This window comes from Malus sylvestris, chromosome 5 (genome assembly GCF_916048215.2).
Source record: "Malus sylvestris chromosome 5, drMalSylv7.2, whole genome shotgun sequence".
NCBI lineage: Eukaryota > Viridiplantae > Streptophyta > Magnoliopsida > Rosales > Rosaceae > Malus > Malus sylvestris.
This window is the reverse complement of record NC_062264.1, coordinates 46,904,211-46,930,991: the sequence shown is the minus strand read 5'-3', so window position 1 is coordinate 46,930,991 and position 26,781 is coordinate 46,904,211. Positions and strand designations below refer to the sequence as shown.

At 40.1% G+C, this 26,781-nt stretch overlaps 2 protein-coding genes and 1 long non-coding RNA gene across 8 annotated transcripts; 2 read left to right on the top strand and 1 right to left on the bottom strand.

The window, feature by feature from the left end:
• The first annotated feature begins 1,839 nt into the window (after positions 1-1,839).
• On the top strand, positions 1,840-4,409 carry LOC126623340 (glucan endo-1,3-beta-glucosidase 5-like). Its single transcript, XM_050292198.1, has 2 exons — positions 1,840-2,407; positions 2,993-4,409. The coding sequence occupies exons 1-2, from the start codon at positions 2,058-2,060 to the stop codon at positions 4,137-4,139; spliced, it is 1,497 nt and encodes a 498-aa protein (XP_050148155.1). The 5' UTR covers positions 1,840-2,057; the 3' UTR covers positions 4,140-4,409.
• LOC126623346 (DNA-directed RNA polymerases IV and V subunit 4-like) lies at positions 4,319-17,102 on the bottom strand. Of its 6 annotated transcripts, none has more exons than XM_050292208.1 (12): positions 16,925-17,102; positions 16,679-16,810; positions 16,525-16,584; positions 16,366-16,431; positions 16,156-16,242; positions 15,826-15,937; positions 15,633-15,710; positions 15,465-15,498; positions 15,323-15,391; positions 14,253-14,303; positions 14,058-14,158; positions 4,319-4,792 (listed from the first exon to the last, which is right to left on the bottom strand). In XM_050292208.1, exons 2-11 carry the CDS (start codon positions 16,752-16,754, stop codon positions 14,084-14,086), a joined length of 708 nt encoding a protein of 235 aa, XP_050148165.1. In that variant the 5' UTR covers positions 16,755-16,810; positions 16,925-17,102; the 3' UTR covers positions 4,319-4,792; positions 14,058-14,083. The 6 variants fall into 6 exon arrangements, with proteins under 6 accessions (XP_050148165.1, XP_050148170.1, XP_050148166.1 ...); XM_050292209.1 differs by lacking the exon at positions 4,319-4,792 and adding an exon at positions 13,684-13,961 and having other exon boundaries at positions 16,892-17,102; XM_050292207.1 differs by lacking the exon at positions 4,319-4,792 and adding an exon at positions 13,684-13,961 and having other exon boundaries at positions 16,925-17,101.
• Positions 17,103-21,519: 4,417 nt separating this feature from the next.
• LOC126623347 (uncharacterized) lies at positions 21,520-22,960 on the top strand. The gene is made up of 2 exons (XR_007623735.1): positions 21,520-22,073; positions 22,903-22,960. It is a non-coding gene; the product is annotated as an uncharacterized LOC126623347 (long non-coding RNA).
• The last annotated feature ends 3,821 nt before the right edge of the window (positions 22,961-26,781 follow it).

Genomic DNA, 26,781 nt, shown 5'->3' with positions numbered 1-26,781 from the left:
CAATATTTAGAAGAAGGATTGTATGTACTATTTATTCAGAATATGCAATACATGAGAATTAAGCCGTAAAATTCTATTAAACCAACATAGTAAGGGAGGGGGTGGGAGTGGGCATGGGCGGGGACTGGAAACTGGGGAGTTGTTTTTGCATTTTTTAAATTTTTTTTTTAATTTAGTAAAAGATAACCTGGTTAAATTAGAGTTAAATGGTAGTATACATGTCAAATAAATAAAGAATGAGACATAAAAGAGACACCATTTTGAGGACAGCAAACCCAGAGCCTTTTCTTATAAAAATCAGTTTCACGAATTTATACAAAACGTTATTTTTAAAAATGATTTTCGTGCAAGTTTTGCCACATTGTAGAATATTTGGGAGATTTTTAGACCCCCATATATCACTTCCAAGCTACATTAGCATTTTTCATTTACTTATCTGTTTTTAAGTTTATAAATTCATAAAGATACTTCGAAACAATGGTAATATTTTGAGTGAGACATTTATTAACTCGAGTAATTTCAAACGTGTTTAAAGCGACCTTATAAGATCCAAAAGGTGGGCAATATATTTCAAACACAGTGTCTCATTTAGTTTAGGTTCCATCATCAATCAATTGTTTTAAAAATGTACTATTTAGTTCTTTGTCATATCGTTTTCTTCACATGCCATACTAGATATTCGACTGTAGTTTGAGTAAGTATGATATCTATATATACAAATCAGACAATCAGAGTTTGATACTATAATTAACACTATGCTAGTATGCTACACTAGTGTGAATTCAAGATATTAATACCATACTCATGAGTTTAATATACCACATTCATGAGTTTAATATATTTAATATATGAGTTCAATATATTATACTTAAAATTTTTGGCTCACTATAAAAATGTGATTTCTATATGAGTCCAAATTAGTATCACACTCACCTTTTTTAGTCTCCTATGGTAGCATTAGAGCATCTCTAAAGGAGATGTTAAAATGTCCCAAATCACTACTAACAGTCAGAGAATGAGGCAACAATTTTTCCAACTGAAACTGAAATCTAATGTGGCATGATATAGATTGGTAGCCCCCGTCCTTGTTGCCAAAATTGACAACACTTTTTTTAATGATTATTAAATGTATTTTGTTATTTTATTATTGTTTTAATTCATATAATTATTTAATGTAATAAAATAATAGTTTTACCTAGTATATTATATAAAGAGCAAAACTTAAAAGATGTCAAATAACACACGGATTGTCAAATGCATCGGAAAAATAAACATAGATTGTCAAATTTAAGTTTAATATATCGTTTGAGATGCTCTTAAGCGTATCTATTAGTTGTTAGCTGTATTTGACACTTAGATCATCTCTAAAGAAAATCAAATTATAACAGTCAAATTGTAATTGATGTTTGATGCGGCAATCTGAAGTCTTATGTCAAATTATGTACTTCTCCAACCGAATTGTGAAATGTTAATTTTTTATTTAAATAGAGTTTTAAATGATTATAATTATATTAAAAAAACGCTACAACAAAATTTTTATTGGTTGAAATGTTAGTGGAATAAGAGATCAACCATTAAAATTACTTAAAAATAAATTTGACATTGATGTCAAATTTAATTCCTAATCACAAAGCCTTCAGATCTAATCAGTTAATAACACTTCGGTTGGAAAGATTTTTGATATAAAATATACAGTGACATTCCATCTAGAATTTTGACATTTCTTTTGCCATGGCAAACTGACAGCAGACCAATGGAGGGTATCTAGGTAATTTCAAAAAAGCATCATCATCAGCATTGATATTTATGTATATTTCAAAAAGTGCATCATCATCAGCATTGATATTTATGTATATTCATGGCAGCTTGAACTTTACTCTTATTTGTGATTTGTTGCTCTCTCTCTGTCTCTCACTCTCTCCCTCACCTACAAGACAACACTCTGAGTCTATGCCTCAGCAGATATTCAGTTAATGAACCCGGTGGGGTATGAATGAATGAATTGCGTGATTGATAAGTGCTGGGGGTTTGACCAGGTTATATACTAATCTGACAAAATGTTAGAAGCCAGGTGGAGATGGAGGTGGACATTTGCAGCAGCTCTGCTTTCTCTAGTGGTGGTTTGGAGGGCGGAGTCGGCCATAGGAGTGAACTGGGGGAGCGTGTCCTTCCACAAACTCAAGCCTTCCGCGGTGGTGGATCTCTTGAAAGACAACAAGATATCAAAGGTGAAGCTTTTCGATGCCGACCCAGATTCACTTCGGGCTCTCATGGGCAGCGGCATACAGGTCATGGTTGGCATCCCTAATGAGATGTTGGCCGCCTTGAGCTCTTCCACCGACGCCTCTGATTTGTGGGTTCGCCAGAATGTGTCCAGATATATGGTTAAAAATGGTGCCGATATCAGGTGAGGCTGAGGCCCCGCCTCCTCCTCCTCTTCTTCTTCTCCCTTATTCTTCTTTCATTGTGCGTTCACTGCAATTGTTACTGAGAAACGGCAGGAGAATAAAAGGAAACAACTTTATAGTTGTGTAGCTTTCACTTGTTAATAAATGGGAAGTGATATGTTTTTGCCACCCACCATCCCTTGATATTAATTATTGATTTTTCAGCCTAGTTTGTTCATTTTAATCATGACCTTATAGCATATTACATTCTCTACCTTGTGAAGAGACGTGCTGACTGTACTATGCTGCCCTGTGAGATATAGGCCAGAAGAAATTGTAACAAAGCTGCTGCTTTATCTCTAATTTCCAACAAGATAGTAGATACTGGCCTGTTAGTTTATTTATTTATTCATATTTTTCAAAGTTTTCCAACAAGATATATCATCTGAGATTAGAGATAAACCAGTTTGTTGCCAAAACTTTGCTTCTTTCCCTTGATCATCATGCTAGCCAATGAATCAAATCTTCCCTCTGCGTCTGTTTATATATTAAGTTTTTAGCTTTTGCATCCATGTTGAAACTTGTTTCCTTGTGATCCATGACAGGTATATTGCAGTAGGAAATGAGCCCTTCCTTTCAAGTTACTCGGGTCAGTTTCAGTCCTATGTCATGCCTGCACTGCTCAATCTACAACAGTCCTTGGCTAAAGTGAATCTTGCAAGCTACGTCAAGTTAGTCGTTCCTTGCAATGCCGATGCTTATGAGTCCTCCCTTCCTTCTCAAGGGGCATTTCGACCTGAACTCACTCAAATTATGACTCAACTTGTTTCGTTTCTCAACTCAAATGGTTCTCCTTTTGTAGTCAATATCTACCCATTTCTAAGTCTCTATGGGAGCTCAGATTTTCCTCAAGACTATGCATTCTTCGAGGGGACTAGCCATCCTGTTACAGATGGGTCGAATGTTTACTCCAATGCATTTGACGGAAACTTTGACACGCTAGTCGCTGCCCTCAGCAAGCTTGGATATGGTGAGATGCCCATAATTATTGGGGAGGTGGGTTGGCCCACGGACGGAGCCATCAATGCAAATCTCACTGCTGCAAGGGTATTCAACCAAGGTCTCATAAATCATGTCCTAAGTAACAGAGGAACCCCTCTAAGACCTGGTGCCCCTCCCGTGGATGTATATATTTTCAGTCTGCATGATGAAGGGGCAAAGAGCACACTTCCAGGAAACTTTGAAAGGCACTGGGGGATCTTTTCCTTTGATGGCCAGGCTAAATATCCGTTGAACCTCGGTTTGGGCGGCAGACGATTAAAAAATGCAAGGAATGTTGAGTATCTCCCGTCTAGGTGGTGTGTGGCAAAGCCATCTGGAGATTTGTCTGATGTGGCGAACCACATGAAACTGGCCTGTAGTGTTGCAGATTGCACCACACTCACCTATGGGGGGTCATGCAACGGAATTGGAGCAAAGGGAAACATCTCGTATGCGTTCAACAGTTACTATCAGCTGCAAATGCAGAATGAACGGAGCTGTGATTTTGACGGGCTTGGTGTGGTCACTTTCCTAGACCCTTCGGTTGGTGAGTGCAGGTTTCTTGTTGGCGTTACTGATACTTCGTCCAGATCTAGATCTAGATCTAAATCTAGATCTAGTACTAGTTCTAGTTCTGGTCATCAACTGTACCGGAGGTGGATCATAGTGGGGATGCTGATTTCATGGGGGGTTTGGGTTTTCGTAATGTGAAAAGAGGTTTCACAAGTCGGTTTTTCAGGTCCCCTCTTCTGAAGCAGCTTATTATAATTAAGACTAAGCGTAGGTGATTAAATACTAGTGTAGATTATTCCCACATTTAGCAATAGAGACTATAGAGTGGGGTGGGTCATCACTCCGAGTCTCTGACTCATGGGTGTCTAATTCCGGTATTATCGTCGTGTAAGACATTTGTATTGAATTATCGTTACTTAATTTTTAGTAAAGAAAATAAAGTTGAATGTAATTTGTATTGTAATCTTACATCGGAATGTCACTCTTTTTTTTTCCGCATTACATTACATGCATCCTGCTCAATCAATCCTAGTGACAGCAAGTAGACACACACACGCTTGTGATTCAGTGAAGCAATCAAACAACGGCCATCCAATGCCATTGACAATTTGGGACACTGTATTTGGAGATGAAGATGAAGGCTGATTAATCAAGGCGGCCAGATTTTGAACATGTAAGCAGTGCAATCTCCGAGGTGGAAGGGGGCGTTGGAAAGGATGCCGTGGGCTCTTTTGTTGTGGTTGCCGGGATACTAGTACTTGCACAACGATGAGGATTGAGCGAGAAGCATGCCAATCAGTTTTGAGTCTTGAGAAATGATGAACATACCATTTTTAGCCTCTTATACTCCCCTGTTTAATCATGGCCGTTAACTTCGTTTGATTTATTCAATCGAATGCTTAAAAATAAAAAAGGGAACTTTAACGAAAAGCACCAGGTACTGTTCACTTTAACGAAAAACACACATTTTTACACTAAAAAGTCAATCCTGATACTATTCACTTTACCCTTTATTTTGTCCTTATCATTAAAACTCAAAGTTTTCAAGCCCTTTTCATTAGTTTTCCTAATAAAAAATAAAAATGATGCTTGTGCACCTTTACAAAAAGTGTAAAAGTCATTTTCCTGTATTATAAGCTCAAGGCAAACCCCATCCAAGCTGTTTTGAGTAATTTTCATCATACTTTCCATTGCTAGATGCACCAAAGGAAACCCCTCTTTAATTTATAAAACGTTTATCCTTTTCTTCATAACTTTCTTCTTCCATAAGAAAACAGTCACAAAAACCATCCCCCCTTGCGCATAAAATGAATAAATTTAAGTACGATGCACCAATTGCTTCTTCCTTTCTTTTATGTTTTTTCCTTTTCTTTTATTTTCTTCATTAACTCCGCCTATTTCTTACATGGCCGGTCCCAAGCCCGGATAAAGGAGGAGGGGGAGGGCGTCAGGTAGTCGACAGCCGGCACTCCATGATCACGTCGAATCCTTATGAAAATGAATCCAGAACAAAATCGCGCTAAAGCTAGGGCGTCACCCGTAAGTGGCGCGCTGTGTGGCCCGAGCACAGTGATAAGTGAGCAAGGGTCGCTGTATCTCCATCGGCACCCGGATGCAGTGTTAAATGAGCAAGGGGGCTATAGAAACTTCTTTTCGAACGACTCCACTCAAAGTTGTTTGGGAGCATATGCTCCTATCAACTTTACCCGGAACACACAAAAGAAGTACTTTGATCCTATTAGACGGGGGAGGGTGAAGAAGCTAGGACAGAAGGGTAGAGTTCAAGAGAGCAAAATGCGTTTAGGAACGTGGAATATAGGAACCTTAACGGGAAAATCTATGGAAGTAGTGGAAGTTATGGTGAGGAAAAGGATAAATATTATGTGCCTACAAGAAACTAAGTGGGTTGGTAGTAAGGCAAAGGATCTAGAAAACTCAGGGTTTAAACTTTGGTATTCGGGCACAAATAGAACGAGAAACGGTGTTGGCATCATCGTGGACAAGACCTTAGTACAAGATGTTGTAGATGTCAAGAGGGTAGGAGATAGAATCATGGCAATCAAGATTGTAATAGGACAAGAACTTATCAATGTGATTAGTGCGTACACACCTCAAGTAGGGTTGGATACGAGTTCGAATGAGAAATTTTGGGAAGATCTTGGAGACTTGGTGCAAGGAATTGCTCAGACGGAGAAGTTATTTATAGGAGGAGATTTAAATGGACACGTGGGCAGGGAGACAGGCAACTATGGAGGTTTTCATGGTGGCCATGGTTTTGGGGAGAGAAACGAGGATGGGGAAGCTATCTTGGATTTTGCAATGGCATATGATCTCTTCTTAGCCAACACCTTCTTTAAGAAGAGAGAAGAACATGTGATCACCTATAAGAGTGGGTCATCAAAAACACAAATAGATTTTCTTCTAATGAGGAAAGGGAATCGTATAACTTGTAAGGATTGTAAAGTTATACCAGGAGAGAGCGTGGCTAATCAACATCGCTTGTTGGTGATGGATGTACATATCAAAAGAGTAAGACAAAAGAACAAGACTTGGAAGTGCCCAAGGACTAGATGGTGGAATCTAAAAGAAGAAAAACAAGCAATTTTCAAAGAGAAGGTAATCACCCAATGTGTGTGGGATAGAGAGGGGGAAGCTAGCCAAATGTGGGATTCCATGGCTAGTTGTATCCGAAAAGTAGCAAAAGAGGTATTAGGAGAGTCCAAGGGCTTTGCCCCACACCAAAAGGAATCTTGGTGGTGGAATGAGGAGGTACAAACAAAGGTGAAGGCTAAGAAGGAATGTTGTAAAGCCTTATACAAGGAGAGGACCGATGAAAATGGTGAAAGGTATAGAAAAGCGAAGCAAGAGGCGAAGAAAGCTGTTAGAGAAGCTAAGTTAGCGGCTTACGACGATATGTATAAACGACTAGATACCAAAGAAGGAGAGTTGGATATCTATAAACTATCTAGAGCAAGGGAAAAGAAGACAAGGGACCTAAACCAAGTGAGGTGCATCAAGGATGAGGATGGAAAGGTTCTTGCTACAGAGAACGCGGTTAAAGACAGATGGAGAGGTTATTTTCATAATCTTTTCAATGAAGGACATGAAATGAGTGCTTCTTTAGGGGAGTTGAGTAACTCAGAAGAGTGTAGAAACTACTCTTTTTATCGTCGAATCCGGAAGGAAGAAGTGGTTGTAGCTTTGAAGAAGATGAAGCATAAAAAAGCAATAGGCCCAGACGATATACCAATCGAAGTGTGGAAATTTTTGGGAGAGACATGTATAACATGGCTCACTGACCTTTTCAATAGGATTTTGAAAACGAAGAAGATGCCAAATGAGTGGCGAACGAGCACTTTGGTGCCTATCTACAAGAATAAGGGCGACGTACAAAATTGCATGAACTATAGGGGTATTAAGCTAATGAGTCATACAATGAAGCTCTGGGAGAGAGTCATTGAGCATAGATTGAGGCAAGAGACACAGGTTTCAGACAACCAATTCGGGTTCATGCCAGGGCGCTCAACCATGGAGGCAATCTATCTCTTACGAAGATTGATGGAAAGATATAGAGATGGGAAAAAGGATTTACACATGGTCTTTATAGATTTGGAAAAAGCGTATGATAGGGTCCCAAGAGACATTCTTTGGAGGATTTTAGAGAAGAAAGGAGTACGAGTAGCATATATCCAAGCTATAAAGGATATGTATGAAGGAGCAAAGACTGCCGTAAGAACTCATGAAGGACAAACCGAAAGCTTTCCCATAACTGTAGGATTACATCAAGGCTCATCCTTAAGTCCTTACCTTTTTGCGTTGGTAATGGATGAGTTAACAGGACATATTCAAGATGATATTCCTTGGTGTATGCTTTTCGCAGACGATATAGTGTTGATAGATGAAACTCAGGAAGGGGTAAATGCAAAGCTTAACCTTTGGAGAGAAGTGTTGGAATCTAAAGGTCTTCGCCTAAGCTGATCAAAGACAGAATATATGGAGTGCAAGTTCAGTGCAAATGGAGGCCAAAACGAGTTAGGGGTGAGGATCGGAGATCAAGAAATACCAAAGAGCGACCGTTTTCGTTACCTAGGATCTATCTTGCAAAAGAACGGAGAATTAGATGGAGATCTCAACCATAGAATACAAGCTGGATGGATGAAGTGGAAGAGTGCATCCGGTGTGTTGTGTGACCGTCGTATGCCACTGAAGCTCAAGGGAAAATTTTATAGGACGGCAATAAGGCCGGCGATGCTGTATGGCACAGAATGTTGGGCGGTGAAACATCAACACGTACACAAAATGGGTGTAGCGGAGATGAGAATGCTTCGTTGGATGTGTGGGCACACGAGAAAGGATAAGATTAGGAATGAGGATATCCGGGGTAAAGTAGGAGTAGCCAAAATTGAAGGAAAGATGAGAGAAAATCGGTTACGGTGGTTTGGACATGTGCAAAGAAGGCCTACTGACGCTCCGATTAGAAGATGCGACTATGGGACAGAGGTTCAGGGCCGAAGGGGTAGAGGAAGACCTAGGAAAACTTTGGAAGAGACTCTAAGAAAAGACTTAGAGTACTTGGATCTAACGAAGGACATGACACAGGATCGAGCACAATGGCGTTCTAAGATTCATATAGCCGATCCCACTCAGTGACTTGGATTTTCCAAGTCTCAAACCGAGAAGTTTTCCTCACTCGGGAAATTAAGGGAACACTACCCCAACCTACATGCTCCACTCAGAAAGCTTCAACATACAAGCTTCAACAAAAGAAAATTCAAAGAACTTAGCGAAGAAGGCTTTGGTGTATTTAACACAATACGTTGAAATGAAGGAAAGCTTATTTATTGATATCCCCGATAAGCTACAAATATGTACATATACATGAGTCAAAATAAACACACAAGAGGTTGCCTTCACAAAGGTTGCTTAGGAGAAGTCTCAGCAGTCGGTAGAGCCCCAGAAAGAGAAGGCATCGGAGGGGGATCATTTGGAGCCTCAGTACTGGACAGAACCCTAGAAGGAGGAGGCATCAGAGGTTGATCATTTGGAGCTTCATTACGTGGTACAGCCCCAGAAGACGAAGGCAATAAATGCCTTTGGAACAAACCCACAAATCTCTGATGATCAAGTAAAACCTGACCATCAGTTTCCTTCATCTGATCAAGCTTCCTCTTCATGTTTGTAGTATAGTCATGTGCGAGCCGGTGCAACTGTTTATTCTCATGCTTGAGCCCTCTAATCTCCTGTTTGAGACTCATCACTTCAGCCGCCAATGATTCAACTTGGCGGGTTCGAGCAAATAGGCGTTGGGCCATATTAGACACAGAACCTGCACACTAAACACTGAGAGCCAACGAATCCTTAACAGCTAACTCATCAGACCGTTTGGAAAGTAGTCTGTTATCTTTGGGAGTGAGAAGGTTCCTGGCCACCACCGCAGCGGTCATATCATTCTTCATCACGGAATCCCCAACGGTAAGAGGACCAGTTAGTGAGACGAAGGATGGGCGCCATATGTTGTCTGGAGAAGGCGGGGCTGCCTCTTCAACAAGGTTCAAGTCAAAACGACGGTCGGAGGGGCCAGACATTTTCAAAGGTGTTGAAGAGAGAAGAGGTCGGACAAATCAAGATCTTAGAAGTGCAAGAATGAAGCTTCTACTGGTGGAGATTCAAGTGTGCTTTGGAACTTAATGCCAGCCCCTATAAAAATCTGCACTCGACGGAGCTTCAGAAATCGAAGAGGCGTTTGCTTTCTCAAAAGTTGGGCTGCTTAGAGATCACGAGGGTTGATCTCAGAAATCGAAGAGGCGTTTGCTTTCTCAAAAGTTGGGCTGCTCAAAGACCACGAAGGCCGATCTCAGAAATCGAAGAGGCGCTCGCTTTCTCAAAAGCTGGGCTCCCCAGAGACCACGAGGGCCGATCTCAGAAATCGAAGAGGCACCTACTTTTCCAGCCTTGTCAGCACCTGTCACACGCACACTCAGCTTTGCGGAAATTATGGGCATTCTGTCAAAGACTTCTGGGGAAGTAGAAAACACATGAATCTTACTGTTCAATCACCCACTTCCCACACGCAACAATAGCTCATGGGTACCACAGATAACTTTGCCAAAGTTCTCTGCCAAAGTTGAGCACGTGAAGCTTGCAGCTCCCACTACATCGCTTTGACCAACAAGGGTAAAAGAATAGCAAAGAAACAACACTAACAAAGTTTAGACCCATAAATTTTGAAGGTCTAGCTACCATATTATTACCCACAAGGGTAAAGGAACAGTACCACTGCTGGATAATTGGAAAGTCCCTGTGTGTCAACCTCTGTGCTTCGTGGCAAGGTAGACTAGCAAACATGCCCAACCTTTACTCACATTCGAGAAAACACTCCCAATAAGATTGCTTGCTCCAAAATCGAAGAGGCACCGTCCTCCGAATCTAAAGAGCCAGACTCCCAACATGACTACTTTCTTAAAAATCGAAGAGAGGGTAAAGGAACAGTACCATTGCTGGATAATTGGAAAGTCCCTGTGTGTCAACCTCTGTGTTTCGTGGCAAGGTAGACTAGCAAACATGCCCAACCTTTACTCACATTCGAGAAAACACTCCCAACAAGATTGCTTGCTCCAAAATCGAAGAGGCACCGCCCTCCGAATCTCGAGAGCCACTCTCCCAACATGATTACTTTCTCAAAAATCGAAGAGACACTGCTCCCCGAATCTCGAGAGCCAGACCCCCAGCATGATTGCTTTCTTAAAAATCGATGAGGCATCGTTCTCCGAATCAATCGAAGAGGCGCTCGCTTTCTCAAAAGCTGGGCTGCTCAGAGACCACGAGGGCCGATCTCAGAAATCGAAGAGGCACCTACTTTTCTAGCCTTGTCAGCACCTGTCACACGCACACTCAGCTTTGCAGAAATTATGGGCATTCTGTCGAAGACTTCTGGTGAAGTAGAAAGCACATGAATCTTACTGTTCAATCACCCACTTCCCACACGCAACAATAACTCATGGGTACCACAGATAACTTTGCCAAAGTTCTCTGCCAAAGTTGAGCACGTGAAGCTTGCAGCTCCCACTACATCGCTTTGACCAACAAGGGTAAAAGAATAGCAAAGAAACAGCACTAACAAAGTTTAGACAGATAAATTTTGAAGGTCTAGCTACCATATTATTACCCACAAGGGTAAAGGAACAGTACCACTGCTGGATAATTGGAAAGTCCCTGTGTGTCAACCTCTGTGCTTCGTGGCAAGGTAGACTAGCAAACATGCCCAACCTTTACTCACATTCGAGAAAACACTCCCAACAAGATTGCTTGCTCCAAAATCGAAGAGGCACCGTCCTCCGAATCTCGAGAGCCAGACTCCCAACATGACTACTTTCTCAAAATCGAAGAGAGGGTAAAGGAACAGTACCATTGCTGGATAATTGGAAAGTCCCTGTGTGTCAACCTTTGTGCTTCGTGGCAAGGTAGACTAGCAAACATGTCCAACCTTTACTCACATTCGAGACAACACTCCCAACAAGATTGCTTGCTCCAAAATCGAAGAGGCACCGCCCTCCGAATCTCGAGAGCCAAACTCCCAACATGATTACTTCCTCAAAAATCGAAGAGACACTGCTCTCCGAATCTCGAGAGTCAGACCCCCATCATGATTGCTTTCTCAAAACTCGAAGAGGCATCGTTCTCCGAATCTCGAGAGCCAGATACCACAGACCACTTTTTCAAAGTGCTCTGACAGAGTTAAAACATGTGAAACTGGCAGCTCCCACTACCGTGCTATGACCAAGCAGGGTAAAGGAATAGCATTACTACTTGTTGTTAGGGAGACTCCTATATATGTCGACCTCCATCCCCAACGGACAGGCAGACCTGCAAAAATGCTCAACCCTTCATCATATCTGAGAGGGCACTCCCAACAAAGCCTTTCGAAATATTCAGCTTTCTTTCCCCCCGATAATACCTCTGCAAACAAGCTATACTAGAGCAAGAATATCTCATATCATCAGGGTTAAAAGCAAGAGTATCCCATATCATGCTTTTTCCCTGTCTTTTCTTTTGGCCTTGTTTTTACCTGCAAGACAAGGAGAAAGAGAGCAATCAGTCAGCACTTGGAATCAAGCTTCCAGCCAGGAACTGACTGCCTGGAACCCCTTACCTGATTACTTACCTGGCATTGCTCTCGAGTACTCATCTTCAACATCTTATGTTTCCAGGGAAGATTCCGCATCTGCTTGAGGAACAGATAGGGCAAGTGCGAAGGATACAAGGAAGCATGTGGAGACAAGCGTAACAGCACACGTGCCGATACATCCATTACTCTGTCAAAAGCAAAAGTATCCCATATCAGCAGGGTGGAACGTACTCTAGATTTGATGGACTTGTTTTGACCCTCAAATTCTTCAGTCGGCCTTATACTCTGGAGGAAACCAGAAAACCCTCAAGCTCAGTTCAAGAATAAGCCTGTGGAAAGTTACTTCTTCAAAAGCAAAAGTATCTCATATCATCTCTTCTCATTTTTCTTCTCTTTATCCTTCATGCTGCTGCAAGATGGGGAAAAGGTGAACAATCAGTCGGAGCTCTGATTGCTTACCTTGTTTGTCACCTCTTTCAGCAGACCCCCTAGCTCGGCGACTTGGGGGACTCCTACTACATGGTTTGTATCGCGCTTGACCAAGCCTGAAACTACAAGTAAGCTTCAAGTGAAATTGATACATTACCTTGTGCATCTCCACCAGTTAAAGATACCACCCCTGGATGGAGGAAGAGTACTTCCAGAGAAGATGCCACATCTACCTATGAGACAGATAAGGCAAGTCAAGACGACACCACACTCCGATACTTAGAAGTTTCGTGATTACGAGATCATTCTCCCACAATATTTCCTAATGTCATTTGTACTAAATCATTCACTTGTACTCACTAAAGGAGAGCTTGAACCTATGTACTTGTGTAAACCCTTCACAATTAATGAGAACTCTTCTATTCCGTGGACGTAGCCAATCTGGGTGAACCACGTACATCTTGTGTTTGCTTTCCTATCTCTATCCATTTATATACTTATCCACACTAATGACCGGAGCAATCTAGCGAAGATCACAAAAAGCGATCGTTTTCGTTACCTAGGATCTATCTTGCAAGAGAACGGAGAATTAGATGGAGATCTCAACCATAGAATACGAGCTGGATAGAAAGAGTGCATCCGGCGTGTTGTGTGACCGTCGTAGGCCACTGAAGCTCAAGGGAAAATTTTATAGGACGGCAATAAGGCCAGCGATGTTGTATGGCACAGAATGTTGGGTGGTGAAGCATCAACACGTACACAAAATGGGTGTAGCGGAAATGAGGATGCTTCGTGGGATGTGTGGGCACACGAGAAAGGATAAGATTGGGAATGAGGATATCCGAGGTAAAGTAGGAGTAGCCGAAATTGTAGGAAAGATGAGAGAAAATCGGCTCCGGTGATTTGGACATGTGCAAAGAAGGCCGACTGACGCTCCGGTTTGAAGATGTGACTACGGAATAGAGGTTCAGGGCCGAAGGGGTAGAGGAAGACCTAGGAAAACTTTGGAAGAGACTCTAAGAAAAGACTTAGAGTACTTGGATCTAACGGATGACATGACACAAAACCGAGCGCAATGGCGTTCTAGGATTCATATAGCCGACCCCACTTAGTGGGAAAATGCTTTGTTGTTGTTGTTGTTGTTGTTGTTTTATTTTCTTCATTCCGTCAGGAAATCAGGCAACGATCTCTCTCAACTTGTATTCATATAAAACTCAATCAATTATCCAGTGAACTTCATATTCATCAAGCACAAAATAGAAGAAAACTACTGCTGAGAACCGAATCTAAGGAGAGGCTATGAAAGGGATTTCTGCAGCATCTCAAATTCCATCAAGGCCATTTACAAAATCCAACGACCATTAACAAGTACGATAACAAGGATGATTGTAGGTCCTGGTGTGTGCTGCCATGAAAAGTCCACAATGCAAAATCCCTCCATACTAGTGCTATTTGCATCTAGCAATCTGTACCAGTTTACATAATACCCAACTAATCATTCCGCATATAAGGCAGGAAGACATGGCTATTTAAGCTTAAGATGAAAAATTAATATATCTTACTGGGGATTCTCAGATAAAGAGTGATCTTATGTTGCCCTTTTAAACCTAGTCAGCTCACTTAAAACATCTTTTAGTGGTTGGCTGAGCGTGCTTCTCTTAGCCTGGAAGGAAAACATATATGTATATAAACTAGCAGCTTGAAGTGATTTCGAAAGCAAAGATAGTATAGGAATTAGTCAAGGCAAAGTTGGCAACCCCAAATAGCTTCGGGAAAGCATTCTTGAAACACAGATACAGATAAACAGTCTGGAAGGCAGAAAACCAAGAAGTCAATTTTCAGTAGCTTAACAGTTCCATTGGGAACCTAATAGTTCCAACATCATAAAACGCAGCCAGAAAGAAACTCGCATTCGTGGAAATGAAAAAAATCAAAGAGATCAGCAAAAGGGGATTTAAGAGTACTAGCCCTCATGGATCAGAAAATAATATCATTCGCATAAGAGAAATTGGAGCATTGGTCCCCAACTTTAGTCAAAAGGCAGCTTTGGTTCACGAATTAAAAATCTGTGAGTGTTGATCCATGAACTTATCACAATGTGGAGCACTGGTCCTTTTGGGTAATCCCGTTAGAACTTCCATCCTTTATTTCCCCCTTTAAACCTTTTATATTGGATGAAAGTTCAAACGGAGTTCCCCAAAAGGACCATCGCTCCATAGTGTGCGAAGTTCAAGGGCCAATACTCACAGATTTTAGTTTAGGGACCAAAACTCCAATTGGGAAAAAGTCCAAGGATCAATGCTCCAACATTCTCTTTCCACAATGGCAAGTTTACTTACATGGAATGGGTATGGAATTATTCCCAATCTTGACTTCCTGGTGTTTACTAAAACATGGGTTTTGGACTATTCCAATTCCAAAATTCCCGTGTGTTAGTAACAAACATGGAATAAAAAAAAGTATGGGTCCCACCATACAATCTGTAATCCAATGCCTAAAAAAATCAGAATCGGATCGATTAGGAGGGGCCAGTTGACCCCATACCCATCCATTCTTTCCTTTCCCCAATTCATGACTTTCTCCATTCAAAGTGAGTAACATGCAAATAGATTGGAGATTATCAATTTTTGAATAGTAATTAATCCAAGAAGTGAATACCACATATTCCCCTGACAAAATCCAAAACAGAATTGAGTTATCCCTGACTAGAACTAAAATTGAAATAGAAAAGAAAATCTTGTATGTTTAAACTACAATTTCTAACTAGATCCTTCAATTTCGCCCAAAACAGAAAAATGCATGGGTTTAATTATGAACAATATCATACCTTCAAGGATGGTACTAAAGCAAAAACTTCATCGGTGGTTTCTGGACAAACATTGGCAATCACACATACCTGTGGCAAAAAATTAAAATCAGAGACCAGTCCTTAAATTTTAAGAACTAATACCGAAGGTTGAGATTGTAACCTCTCCATCTTTGACACCATATTTTTTTAGAGTCCTGATATTCAAGTTAAGGGTTCAAACACAGGGAAAGTATTTATATACGCACACATATAAAAATCAAGGAACAAATCAAGCATACTCAAACATGCATACACACACACCCACCCAGGCAGAGCACATCAAGGATACTCAAGAACGTGTCTCCCAGATTGGGGATGTGTATAACGGCTGGTGCTGTTGGCATACTGCAGTCCCTTGTCGAATGATCTGAAAACAAAACCATTTAGGACACTTCATATACAGAAAATTAACATCAACTGCTATAATAAACCATTTTCTCAATCACCCTTCTTTCTTTCAGATGATAGAACTTGATTCTTACACAGGGATTTTAATAGTAGGATCTTTAGACAACATGACCATCTGCTCCTGGATGCCTTGTAATATATCGGCAGCCTCACAATCCATCATACATTTGACACTCTTCGGAAGTTCTGCAATTAACAACAAAACTGACAATATTATAGTGCTTAACTAAAAAGATTATTTTAAATTTCTAAGCTTCACTCTTATCGTAAGTATTTGATATACAAAATATCAAACACATGACACTTAGTGCTGAGATGCTAAAGTAGTCACTGTATATTTTTAGTAAGTAAACATCGCATGTTTGTAACAGAAAAATGCTCATATGGCCAAGAAAAGTGCTCACCCTGCTCAATTTTGAGCTCCAGTGGCTGTGGTTCTTTCTTTTTAGCATTTGCGATTGTGTCTCCTTTTCCCCCCTTGCCCCAATCAGCTTAAAAATCACAGTTTGCAAAGGAAAGAGAGAAATAAAATGAAATTCAGATCATTGACTTCAGATATACAAGTGATGAAACTGGAAATTCAGAATAATTCGGAATTTCAAATAATATTAAACCTTTCCCTGAAGCAGCAGCTGGGCGATAAAATTTTGACGAAAAGTTTGATTTGGGTTCCCGGGAACCTATACATGCATGAGTCATGACACACAAGACCCAGTGACTATAATATGAGACTAAGTTAAATAGGAAAAAAATAGAGATTACAGAAACTGTACCTTCAGAATCGAACTGAACTCGTCTTCCCTTCTTGGACTTTGTCGAGCTATCATCCTTACCTACACAAACAGATGGGATGCGATTACCTCATTTCTTTTACAAACAAAAAACACCCAGATACAAAAATGTCAACAAAGTCAAGAAAAAGCAGACCATCCTTTGAGCTAGGAGGGGTAGATTTCAGCGAAGGTTTAGGCAAAGAAAACCCCTTTCCTCCTTTCTCCGACATCTCCACCACTGGATGTTGCAAATTAACACCCTTTTCACACCACCGTAGTATTCACTCTGTAAAATTAAAACCTCACAGGGTTAAAAATTAAAAATTAAAAATTAAAAATTAAATGAAGAGCAAGAGAGAGAAAGAACCCTAATCCAATCCAACCAAAAAGGAAAACCCACAATTCAAACAGAATCCCTGCAAGTGTACCACCAGGGAGGGAGGGAGGAAGGGAGGAGCCAGCGGAGGAAGTCACCGGCGGGAAGGGGAAGACCCGGAAGTGGCTTCAGAAGTGCTAAACTCTTTAATCCGGGGGTTTGAATTGTTGACTGATTTGTCTTCTTCGCAGGCTATGTGTTTAGGTCATCTTCAGCCGTACGAGGGTGAAAAGCCTACAAAAAATTAATATTTTAATAAATAATGTCATGTGATATTTTATATCATCTTTAATTGAGAGAGCCAAAGAGTCATATGCCAAACATAGTCATTTGATAAAAAACCATCTCCAAGGAGGCTATATGCCAAACATAATTTATTATTTTAATTAAATTAATATAGTTATTTAAATTAAACTATCATGTTAAATTTAAAAATTACAACTTAAACTTAAAGACTACAACTTCAATTTAAAGACTACACTAACTTAAATCTAAAAACTACAACTTAAATATTAAGGAATACAACAACTTCAATTTAAAGATTATAATCATCATCTTCATCCGCTATTGTAGGAGTATAGTCGGAAATAAATAACTCTTGTTAGGCCATAATTTCCCTGTTTTTCCTATCAAAATATGTCTTATTCATTTGAGTGTAATTCAAAGTGTTCATTTGCATGTTCCTATCATCCATCTCTTCTTGTATTTGTTTTGCCCATTCTTCGGGCCTATGATTCCTTTTTTCCGCGGCAAGGGCATTTTGCTCCAATATTAATCGCATTGAGGCTGCCATTTCTTGTTGAAAGGCTAAATCATCATTTGCCTTACTCTTTTCCTTCAATTTTCAAGCCTTATTTCGTCTCATAGCCCTAGGTATGAAAGATTTGCCCAGAGAATGATTTTCTACCCTTGTTTCTTGAATGATAGGAGATCCTTGTTCATCCCCAACTGCATTTGAGGAAACATTTCCGAACACCGACGTATGACCAAATCTTTCTTGAGGTGGATCTTGAAATAACACCCACCTTTTACAAATTTCTCAACAATCGTGATGACTAAAGGGTTTCGAGTTGTTTTCCATATACAATTCCTCCGTTTGGCGTACCTAGAAAATATAATTATAACAATTAAAGGAAATTAATTTATGAAACTAAATGTAATATAATTAAACATTTAAAACAATTTATGCAAATACGTACTTCGTCGAGTAATTGGATCCGCTTTCATGTCTGCTTTCAACCTTTACCACTGCTTGATGCCATTTATTCAAACTTGGATGAAGATGTTTTTTTCATCTTGAAGAATAACTCTCGTGGTTTCGGGGATTCGGTGGAGTGGTGCCTTCGTAGAACTCATACTACTTTTTGGACGTACGAGTCCAAACACCTTCACTTGTTTGAGAACTCCTCTTGACATTATCTTCCAAGACTCATCTATAAGCCCTGCAAAGAACTTCATCTTCTTTTCGGGTCTAAGCCCTTCCTTTCATTGCAGATGTGGCCATTTGAAAATTATTAAAAGAAAAATTGAAGGAAATATTATTGGAAAAGGTAAGAGAATAGAATGTGAAAATTTTAAATAAAATGAGGTAAGATGGTATGATATGGTGAAAATTATGTGGGAAATGGTGTAGGAATGACTTAGGTATTTATACGAAAAAAAATTAGAATTTTTTTTTAATTCGTCCTGAAAAAATAAAAAATTCAAATGCAACGGTAACCTGAAGTCCGCATGATGTCAACAAGCCGTTGCTACCTGGTGTCATGCTAACGCTAAGTTACCGTTGGAATTCAAATGTTAGGGTGGGACTGGGGCTAGCTGGCTAGCTGGATAAGGCCAGCCCACATGCCTGATTTCACATTTTTGGCTCGATGGGCCCACAAGCCATTTGCCTAACCTTAGGTTAGAGACCGTTTTCATGTTATTTCGAGCTATTTTTAGTCCTATGGCCCTTTGGCCGGATCGGTTGGAGATGACCTTACTACCTGGTTTTCACCCTGCATTGTGTCCTCAGCAAAAGCCAGACGTATGTAGCGTATTGATTGCCATGCCAACCATGCCATACCTAGTTGGTGCCAACGATAATGGTACGGTATTGTATCGTACCGAAATTTCATGATACGGTATTGGTAATGAATACCATTATTACGGTATTACCGTCCTATATCAAAAATATAATATATAATTTATAAATTATATAATATATAATTAATATATATATATATATATATATATTTATAGTATTCCAATAATTTGAAAATAAAAGGGAAATTTGTAAAAATAACCAAAATTTAGACCCCATATAGAATTTTAACCACAATTTTAAACTTATAATAATTATAACCAAAAGTTAATATAAAAGTACTAAAATACCCCTAATGACTAAAACCTTCCTCATTTGCTGCTTTTAACTGTGAAAAAATCGAGCTTAAAAAAAAAAAAAAAAAAAAAAAAGCTCCAAAATTCCCAGTCCCCAGATCGCCAATTTAGGTTCAACTTTCTTCCTTTTGGCACCATTTGTAAATCCTCAAATTACTTTCTGTTGATGCACAAAACCGGGGGGGTCTTGGAACAACGTAAATCCGACCGTGAATCTGCAAGAAAGTAAAGAACACAAGATGTATCATGGTTCACCCCAATGTTTGGGCTACGTCCACACTGATATTGTATTTCTCTGAGAGGATTGTGATGGAGAGAGCCTCTGTAATATGAGAGCGAGGCTTTGAGAGGGTGAGAGTCAGGCCTCATAATTGACCTCCCTTAATGAGGAGAATGAAGGGTCCTTTTATAGAATAAGGGCTCCTCACTTATTACATACTTACATTTGAGTCCTCCTAGTATTTATACGAGATCTAAATACGGAGGCCCTAAGTATGGTATAAACAGTAGTCCTCCAAGTCTTCAGTCAAGAGAGTCTTTTAGCTTGAGACTTGAAATTCAATCCATGTGTGGGCCGAAATAACTAGATGTCATCTAGGACTGATACTCGATATGAGGCGGTGCTCAATTTGAAATGATGCTTAACTAAAAGTAGCACATGTTACAAGGCTGCTTTGCTTGTGACTTATGTTGTCTTGGTTGGCTCGGCTTGTGGTGTTGAAGGTGAGGGAGACCCTTTTATAGAATAAGGGATCGCTCTTCAATACATAAATGATAGGCTAGAGTTGAAGCTCGCGGCGAGGCGGTTGCTCAGTAGGCGGCAATACTCTCTAATGATGGTGAGGGAGTCATTTTTATAGAATAATGGCTCGCTCATTAATACATAAGTGATGGGTTAAGAGTGATGCTCGCGTCGAGGCGGTTGCTCAGTAGGTGACGATGCTCTCTAATGATGGTGAGGGAGTCCCTTTTTATAGGATAAATGCTCGCTCCTCAATACATAAGTGATGGGTGCTCTCTAATGAAAGTGAGAGAGTCCATTTTATAGAATAAGGGTTCGCTCATCAGTACATAAATAATGGGCTAAGTCCCTCCAGTATTTTTCATGTGGCCCAGTTGAGGCCCAATATATGGTACATAATGTAGTTCCCCAAGTCTTCGGTCAATAGAGTCTGTTGCCTGGAAACTTCAAATTGAATCCATGTATGGGCCGAAGCGGCGGTTGTTTGGAGGTGGTATTTATATACCCTGCACTGAAGCTTTGTAGGTGAAGCTTTTCAAGTGAAGCTTTTAAAGCTAGAGCTTTATAAATGAAGCTTTTGAAGCTGGAGCTCTGTAAATGAAGTTTTCGAAGCTGATTGACATGAGTGATGCTCATGAATGTTTATGTTGATTAACATGAGTGATGCTCATGGATGTTAACATGAGTGATGCTCATGAATGTTAACATGAATGATGGTCATGAATGTTTATGTATGATTGACATGAATGATGCTCATAAATGTTTATGTATGATTGACATGAGTGATGCTCATGTATAATTTTATAGTACTGGACGTACTTTTGATCACCTGGTTGGTGATAATAGCGGCAGGCTGCCGAATAATTTTGGAGTACTGGCGTACTTTTGATCACCTGGTTGGTGGTAATAGCGGCAGGCTGCCGAATAATTTTTTGTAGTACTAGACGTACTTTTGATCACCTGGTTGGTGGTAATAGCGGCAGGCTGCCGAATAATTTTTTGTAGTACTGGACGTACTTTTGATCACCTGGTTGGTGATAATAGAGGGTCTGGCTCTTTTGGGCAGGGCCTTTGCCTTTCATATAACATTTTAGCCCATTATTTTGGGCTTGTACAGATGTCTCCGAAAAGATAAGAAAAATAAATCATATCATTCAAAAACAAGAAAAGTAAATCTCATCATTCTGGTGGGGTGTTTATACCTTGCTTTTGCAGTGTGTGTGTTTATTCCTTGCTTTTGCTTTTGTTTCCTACAGCTCATTTGATTGCTTTTGCCTTTCCTCTGTACCTTTATTGCTTTTGTTTTTGTTTTTGCTCTTACTTTCTCTTTTCACTTTCTCAGAAGATGATTTCACATGGCTTTCTTCTTTTGCTTTCTCAGAAATCAGAAAATGATTTCAAAACCGCGAGCACATGGCTTTCTCATTTTGCTTTCTCAGAAAACGATTTCACATGGCTTTCTCATTTTGCTTTCTCATAAAATGATTTCACATAGGGGTGGGTTCAAAAAACCGAAAACCGAAAAAAACCGAAAACCGAACCGAACCGAGACCGAAAAAAACCGAACCGAAAAAAAAACCGAACCGAAAGTGCAAAACCGGACCGAACCGAAACTGGTTCAGTTCAGTTCGGTTTCTGGGGTTCGAAAACCGGACCGAACCGGACCGAACCGAAGTAAGGAAAAACGACGTCGTTTTTCTCTTGAACGGTGTCGTTCGTTCGTCCGCGCCTGCCTTCCTTCCTTTCCTTCAATTCAATCCTTCTTCACTCTGTCTGAACTCTGAAACCCTAAACACCAAATAGAACCGAAAACCCATTCCTTTCCTATTCCCTTTCTCTTGAACGGTGTCATTCCAAATCTCTCTCACCATCTCAGCGACCTGTCTCTCACTCGCCATCGCCGTCTCAGCTCAGCGATCTTTCTCTTATCCCTCTCACTCGCCGTCGCCGTCTCACTCTCAATCTGAATCTGTCACCCTTGCCTGCGACCCACGACTTCCTCTCGCCGTTTCAAGGCTCAAGTCTCGACCCACAAATTCCCTCATTTGCAAGGTTAGTCTCTCACCCCTGCGTTTTGCAGATTTTTTTTTCAATTTCGTTGGTTCCGTCAACATATATGACCCGCTATCATATTGGCTCCAGTCTGCGGTTGTACTTAAATGGTTTGTTTGTAGGGATTGTTGAATTGATTGCGATCATTTGTCTATATCGTAAATGGTTTGTGATTTATTTCTTTAATTTTTGTTGTCTATATCGTAATGGTCTTTAACTCGTTCCATCTCCAGTGACTTAGATGTGTACGAGATGGGTTCTGCAGATGCTTTGATTTCTTGAACTCGTTCCATCTCCAGTGACTTAGATGTGTACGAGATGGGTTCCGTTCTGCAGATGCTTTGATTTCTTTAACTCGTTCCATCTAAGTCACTGGCAATGCTTTGTACGAGATGGGTTCCGTTCTGCATGCTTTGACTTAGATGTGTACGAGATGGGTTCTGTAGATGTTTTGTATAAGATTTTAGTACTACACAGGATGTGAGGAAGAAGAGTTGAAGTCATTAGCAATGATGTCTTAAATCTGTCAAATTTTGCCATGGCATGGACTGTCTTTAGCTTATTCATTAGTTAATTTTTCAGTACAGCAGATGAACCTTTAAGGGAAGTATGTGAGAGTTTTTTCTGAAATGGATGCAGTTCATTATGCCAAGTATAGTTGCTGGAAATTTCAATTATGCCAAGTATGTGTGCCAAAAATATAATCTGAAATGGATGCAGTTCATTATAATCACTTGGAATTTGGGCTAGCAGTTCATTATATAATCTGAAATGGATGCAGTTCATTATAATCACTTGGCAAATTTGTTTTCTTTTTCTTCTTAATTAGATGAAGTCAAGTGCATCAAAGGCCTCGAGCTCAAGCTCAAACTCAATGAGATGATCAAGTGCATCAAAGGCCTCGAGCTCAAGCTCAAACTCAATGAGATCATCAAATTTGTTTTCTATTTCTATATTATGTTGTGCTTGTTTTGCATTTTTTGGATGGAAAAAAAAAAAAAAAAAAAAAACCGAAAAAAACCGAAACTGAACCGAAAAAACCGAACCGAAAAAAAAACCGAACCGAAAAAACCGAAAAAAATTTGGGCCGAACCGAAATTTCGGTTTGGTTTCGGTTTTGGCAAAAAACCGAACCGAATTAAACCGAACCCAGCCCTAATTTCACATGCATGAAAACGCCATCACCGACAAGAAATTTACAAAGCAAGTCTGGGACTTGCTCTGCGACCGATGTGGATGTTGGTGGTGATGGCTTTGGATGGTGCGATTGGAGAGAGGTCAGTCGACGGAAGAGAGAGAGATGCACAACTGACAGAAGTGAGCTTGGTCGGTGGCTTTCGCGTCTCTGTCCTTGGCTTGCTGTTTCGAACCCGAGGTGACCATCCAGTCACATACAAATTATTCCCCCGGTTCTGCACAGACGGACTTCTTGACATGTATCTCGACCTTGAAACAGACCTCGAAAGGGAACCACTGTATCGTTTCGGGGATGGAGAGTAGGAATACCTTGACTTTCTGGGGTACGACATCGTAGCAATCGCAGGCAAAGATTAATCACTCTTCACTTTCCGAAATCAACGATCAATCTCTCGCATTCTCTCTCCTATTTCTTTCTCTCCTCACGCTCTGTGATGATGGTTGATCTGATCGCACACGGATTGAAGGCGGTTAATGCGGCGAGCGATGGCTACGATTTGGCAGCCGGCTTTAGCCAAGTCTAAGCACAACTAGCGACCGAGGCCAGAGGAAGGGCCGGTGACCATGACAACTTTGCCGTTAAGGTGGCTCCAAGGCTCCAGGTGGGGGCGGGGATTATGAATCGTCTCCCATACGGAGTTCTAGTAAGTTCGCATCTGTCATCTTTTGATCTTTCAACATCTGGCACAGTGATCATAGTCGGATCCAAAGCGCGTTGATTCGCAGCCAGGTCTTCAATGGCGGGCGGTGCTGGGCCGGGTTATGAGCCAGGATTGGGTTCAACAGTGGCGTGAAAATAAGACAGGAAATAGACCTTCATAAATGTCTCTGCAGTGGAAGAGGTTGCATCTGCTGCTCCATCACCTTGGCCGGCAGTAGTGGGTGTGACGCCGTCATACCCCAGTTCATGCTAATGGATCTGTAGGTGGAGACGGGGGTCGCCAGGAGGAACATGAGTGTGCAGATATTTGGGGGTATTTTCTGGGTTTTTGTAACCGTTTGTTTGGGTTTTTCTAGGAAGTGATTGGAAAAACTGTGATATATCTAAAATCAGATTTGGGTGTTTTGATTTGTTTGGTAGATGAAAATGGAGATCCGTAGGCGTTTTGGATTTTTTGCAGATCCACGGTGGACAGTGGTTGTGATGAAAAAAATGGGAAAGAACTGACATAGCTTTTCGTGTCGATTCCCACAGATGGCACCAAATGTTGATGCACAAAATCGGAGGGGTCTTGGAACAACTTAAATCCGACCGTGAATCTGCAAGAAAGTAAAGAATACAAGATGTATCGTGGTTCACCCTAATATTTGGGTTACGTCTACACTGATATTGTATTTCTCTGAGAGGATTGTGAGGGAGAGAGCCTCTGTAATGTGAGAGCGAGGCTTTGAGAGGGTGAGAGTCAAGCCTAAGAATTGACCTCCCTTAATGAGGAGAGTGAGGGGTCCTTTTATAGAATAAGGGCTCCTTACTTGTTACATATTTGCCCCTTCATTTATTACATAATTACATTTGAGTCCTTCGAGTATTTATACGAGATCTAAATACGGATGCCCTAAGTATGGTACAAACACTTTCCATCTTGGAATCTGATGAAACAAATAGAATTTGTTAATTTTGATGTATTCCCTCATAAACTTGGAAGAAAGCCGATAACAGACCTAGTTCAAACAATTTTTTTGTTCAGGCGTCATTAAGTTTTGTAAGACATAAGTAAAATAATGGGGAGTAGAAAAAGAAGAAATAGAAGACCAAAACCATTGAATTAGACATTTCTACTGTCAACCGTCAACTGGATTCATACAAGGACTGAAGAAGAACTAAAAGAGCCTGAAATGTGATAGCTTAGAGGATTTAGGAATTTTGTGTTCAAAGGCGCTGACTTCGAATCCAATTGAAGCGGAAGTGGAATCCGTCTAATATGGCTTGCGTATTTTAATTTTGTGTTTTGGTTATTTTAAGGGTATATTAGTACTTTTATATCAACTTTTGATTATAATTATCATAAACTAAAAATGGTGGCTATAATTCTATATAAGGTCTTTTCTTTGGTTATTTTTCCAAATTTCTCAAAATAAAACCCTACTTATATTAGCATTGTTGTTGGTGACTTTGATCTCTTGAGTTGGTGGAAATCAAACATAAAAGAGTTCCTAATTATTTCACATATAGTCAATGATATCTTTGCAATCCCCACTTCTATTATTGCTAGTGAAAATGCATTTAGTCTAGGGATGATGGTTATAGACCCTTTTAAGGCATCATTGACTCCTAAAATGGTAGATGCAGTATTGTGTACTAGTGATTGACTTAGGGCGGATGAAGTAAACTTCTACAAGGAACCAACGAAAGATATACTTCAATTTTACAAGGAAATGGAAGAAGTGGAAACAAGTAAGATATGCTTTAATTTTTTTAGTAAATTTGTTATTAAATGGTTTTCAACTTTAATTCTTGCTACTAATATGTTTTCTTTGTTTGTAATGTAGGTTTGACACAAGCTCAATCTTCTACGAGTTCAATGCCTCCTTCAAAAACTTCGACAACTCAAAATTGAAGAATTGATCAATGAATTTTACTTTTTGAAGTTTAGTTCCAATTTTCATTTGGTTTGAAACTTTAACTTCTATTTGGATTGTCAACTTCCTTTTGTTTTGGTTTGTAACTTCTATTTGGATTGTAAGCTTAATTTTCATCATGAACCTTGATGCTTCATTTGAATTATTGTGTGTGTGAATTGTGAATGATGAATAATAGATGAATTTAGGCTACAATGTATGAGATAAAGGTACCCCAAAAAAAAAAAATTTCCCTTGAATTGGGTTAAAAAAACAAAAATAAATTTTGTCCCAAAACAAAGTGACAATTACCATTGTCATACCATGCCAACCGAACTATTTGACAATATTGAACTTCTGTATACCAAAAGTTTGGTACGGTAATGGTAATAGATTTTGCCAAACTGAAAGTTTGGTACAGTAATTGGTACAAGAGTTTTGGTACGATAACCGTACCGAATCCACCCTTCTTCAAACGAGACAACTATGCCATTTCACTCCTATTTATTTTATGGGTAAATTACACAGCAACCCCTCAGGTTTGAGGTCTTATACAAACTCATACAACATCTTTAAAACATTTCACTTTCATACCTCACGTATCATTTTATTTCAAAATAATACATCCGTTACATTTTTCATCCATTAATCTGTTAAGTGCTGACGTGGTTGCCACATGGCTGCCAAATGTGTGCCACATAGCAAAAATTTTTTTTTTTTAAAAAACCTAAATCTTCTAAATAAATAAATATATATATATATATATAAACAAAACTGAAATAAAGCACCCTCATACCCTCCCCACCCTACCCCACCCGCCCGCTCCCCCCAAACCAGAAGCCCATAAATGATAACCCCTCAACCCCCCCCACACCCCACCCCTCCCCACACCCCCACACCCCACCCCTCCCCACCCGCGTCCCTCACCCCAAAACCAGAAACCCAGAACACA

Coding starts and splice junctions, on each gene's coding strand:
- LOC126623340 (XM_050292198.1), top strand. CDS start 2,058: ATGTTAGAAGCCAGGTGGAGATGGAGGTGGACATTTGCAGCAGCTCTG. Junction 2,408..2,992: donor AAAAATGGTGCCGATATCAG/GTGAGGCTGAGG, acceptor GATCCATGACAG/GTATATTGCAGTAGGAAATG.
- LOC126623346 (XM_050292208.1), bottom strand. CDS start 16,754: ATGTCGGAGAAAGGAGGAAAGGGGTTTTCTTTGCCTAAACCTTCGCTG. Junction 16,432..16,524: donor AGTTCAGTTCGATTCTGAAG/GTACAGTTTCTG, acceptor ATGCATGTATAG/GTTCCCGGGAACCCAAATCA. Junction 16,243..16,365: donor AGCTGCTGCTTCAGGGAAAG/GTTTAATATTAT, acceptor GTGATTTTTAAG/CTGATTGGGGCAAGGGGGGA.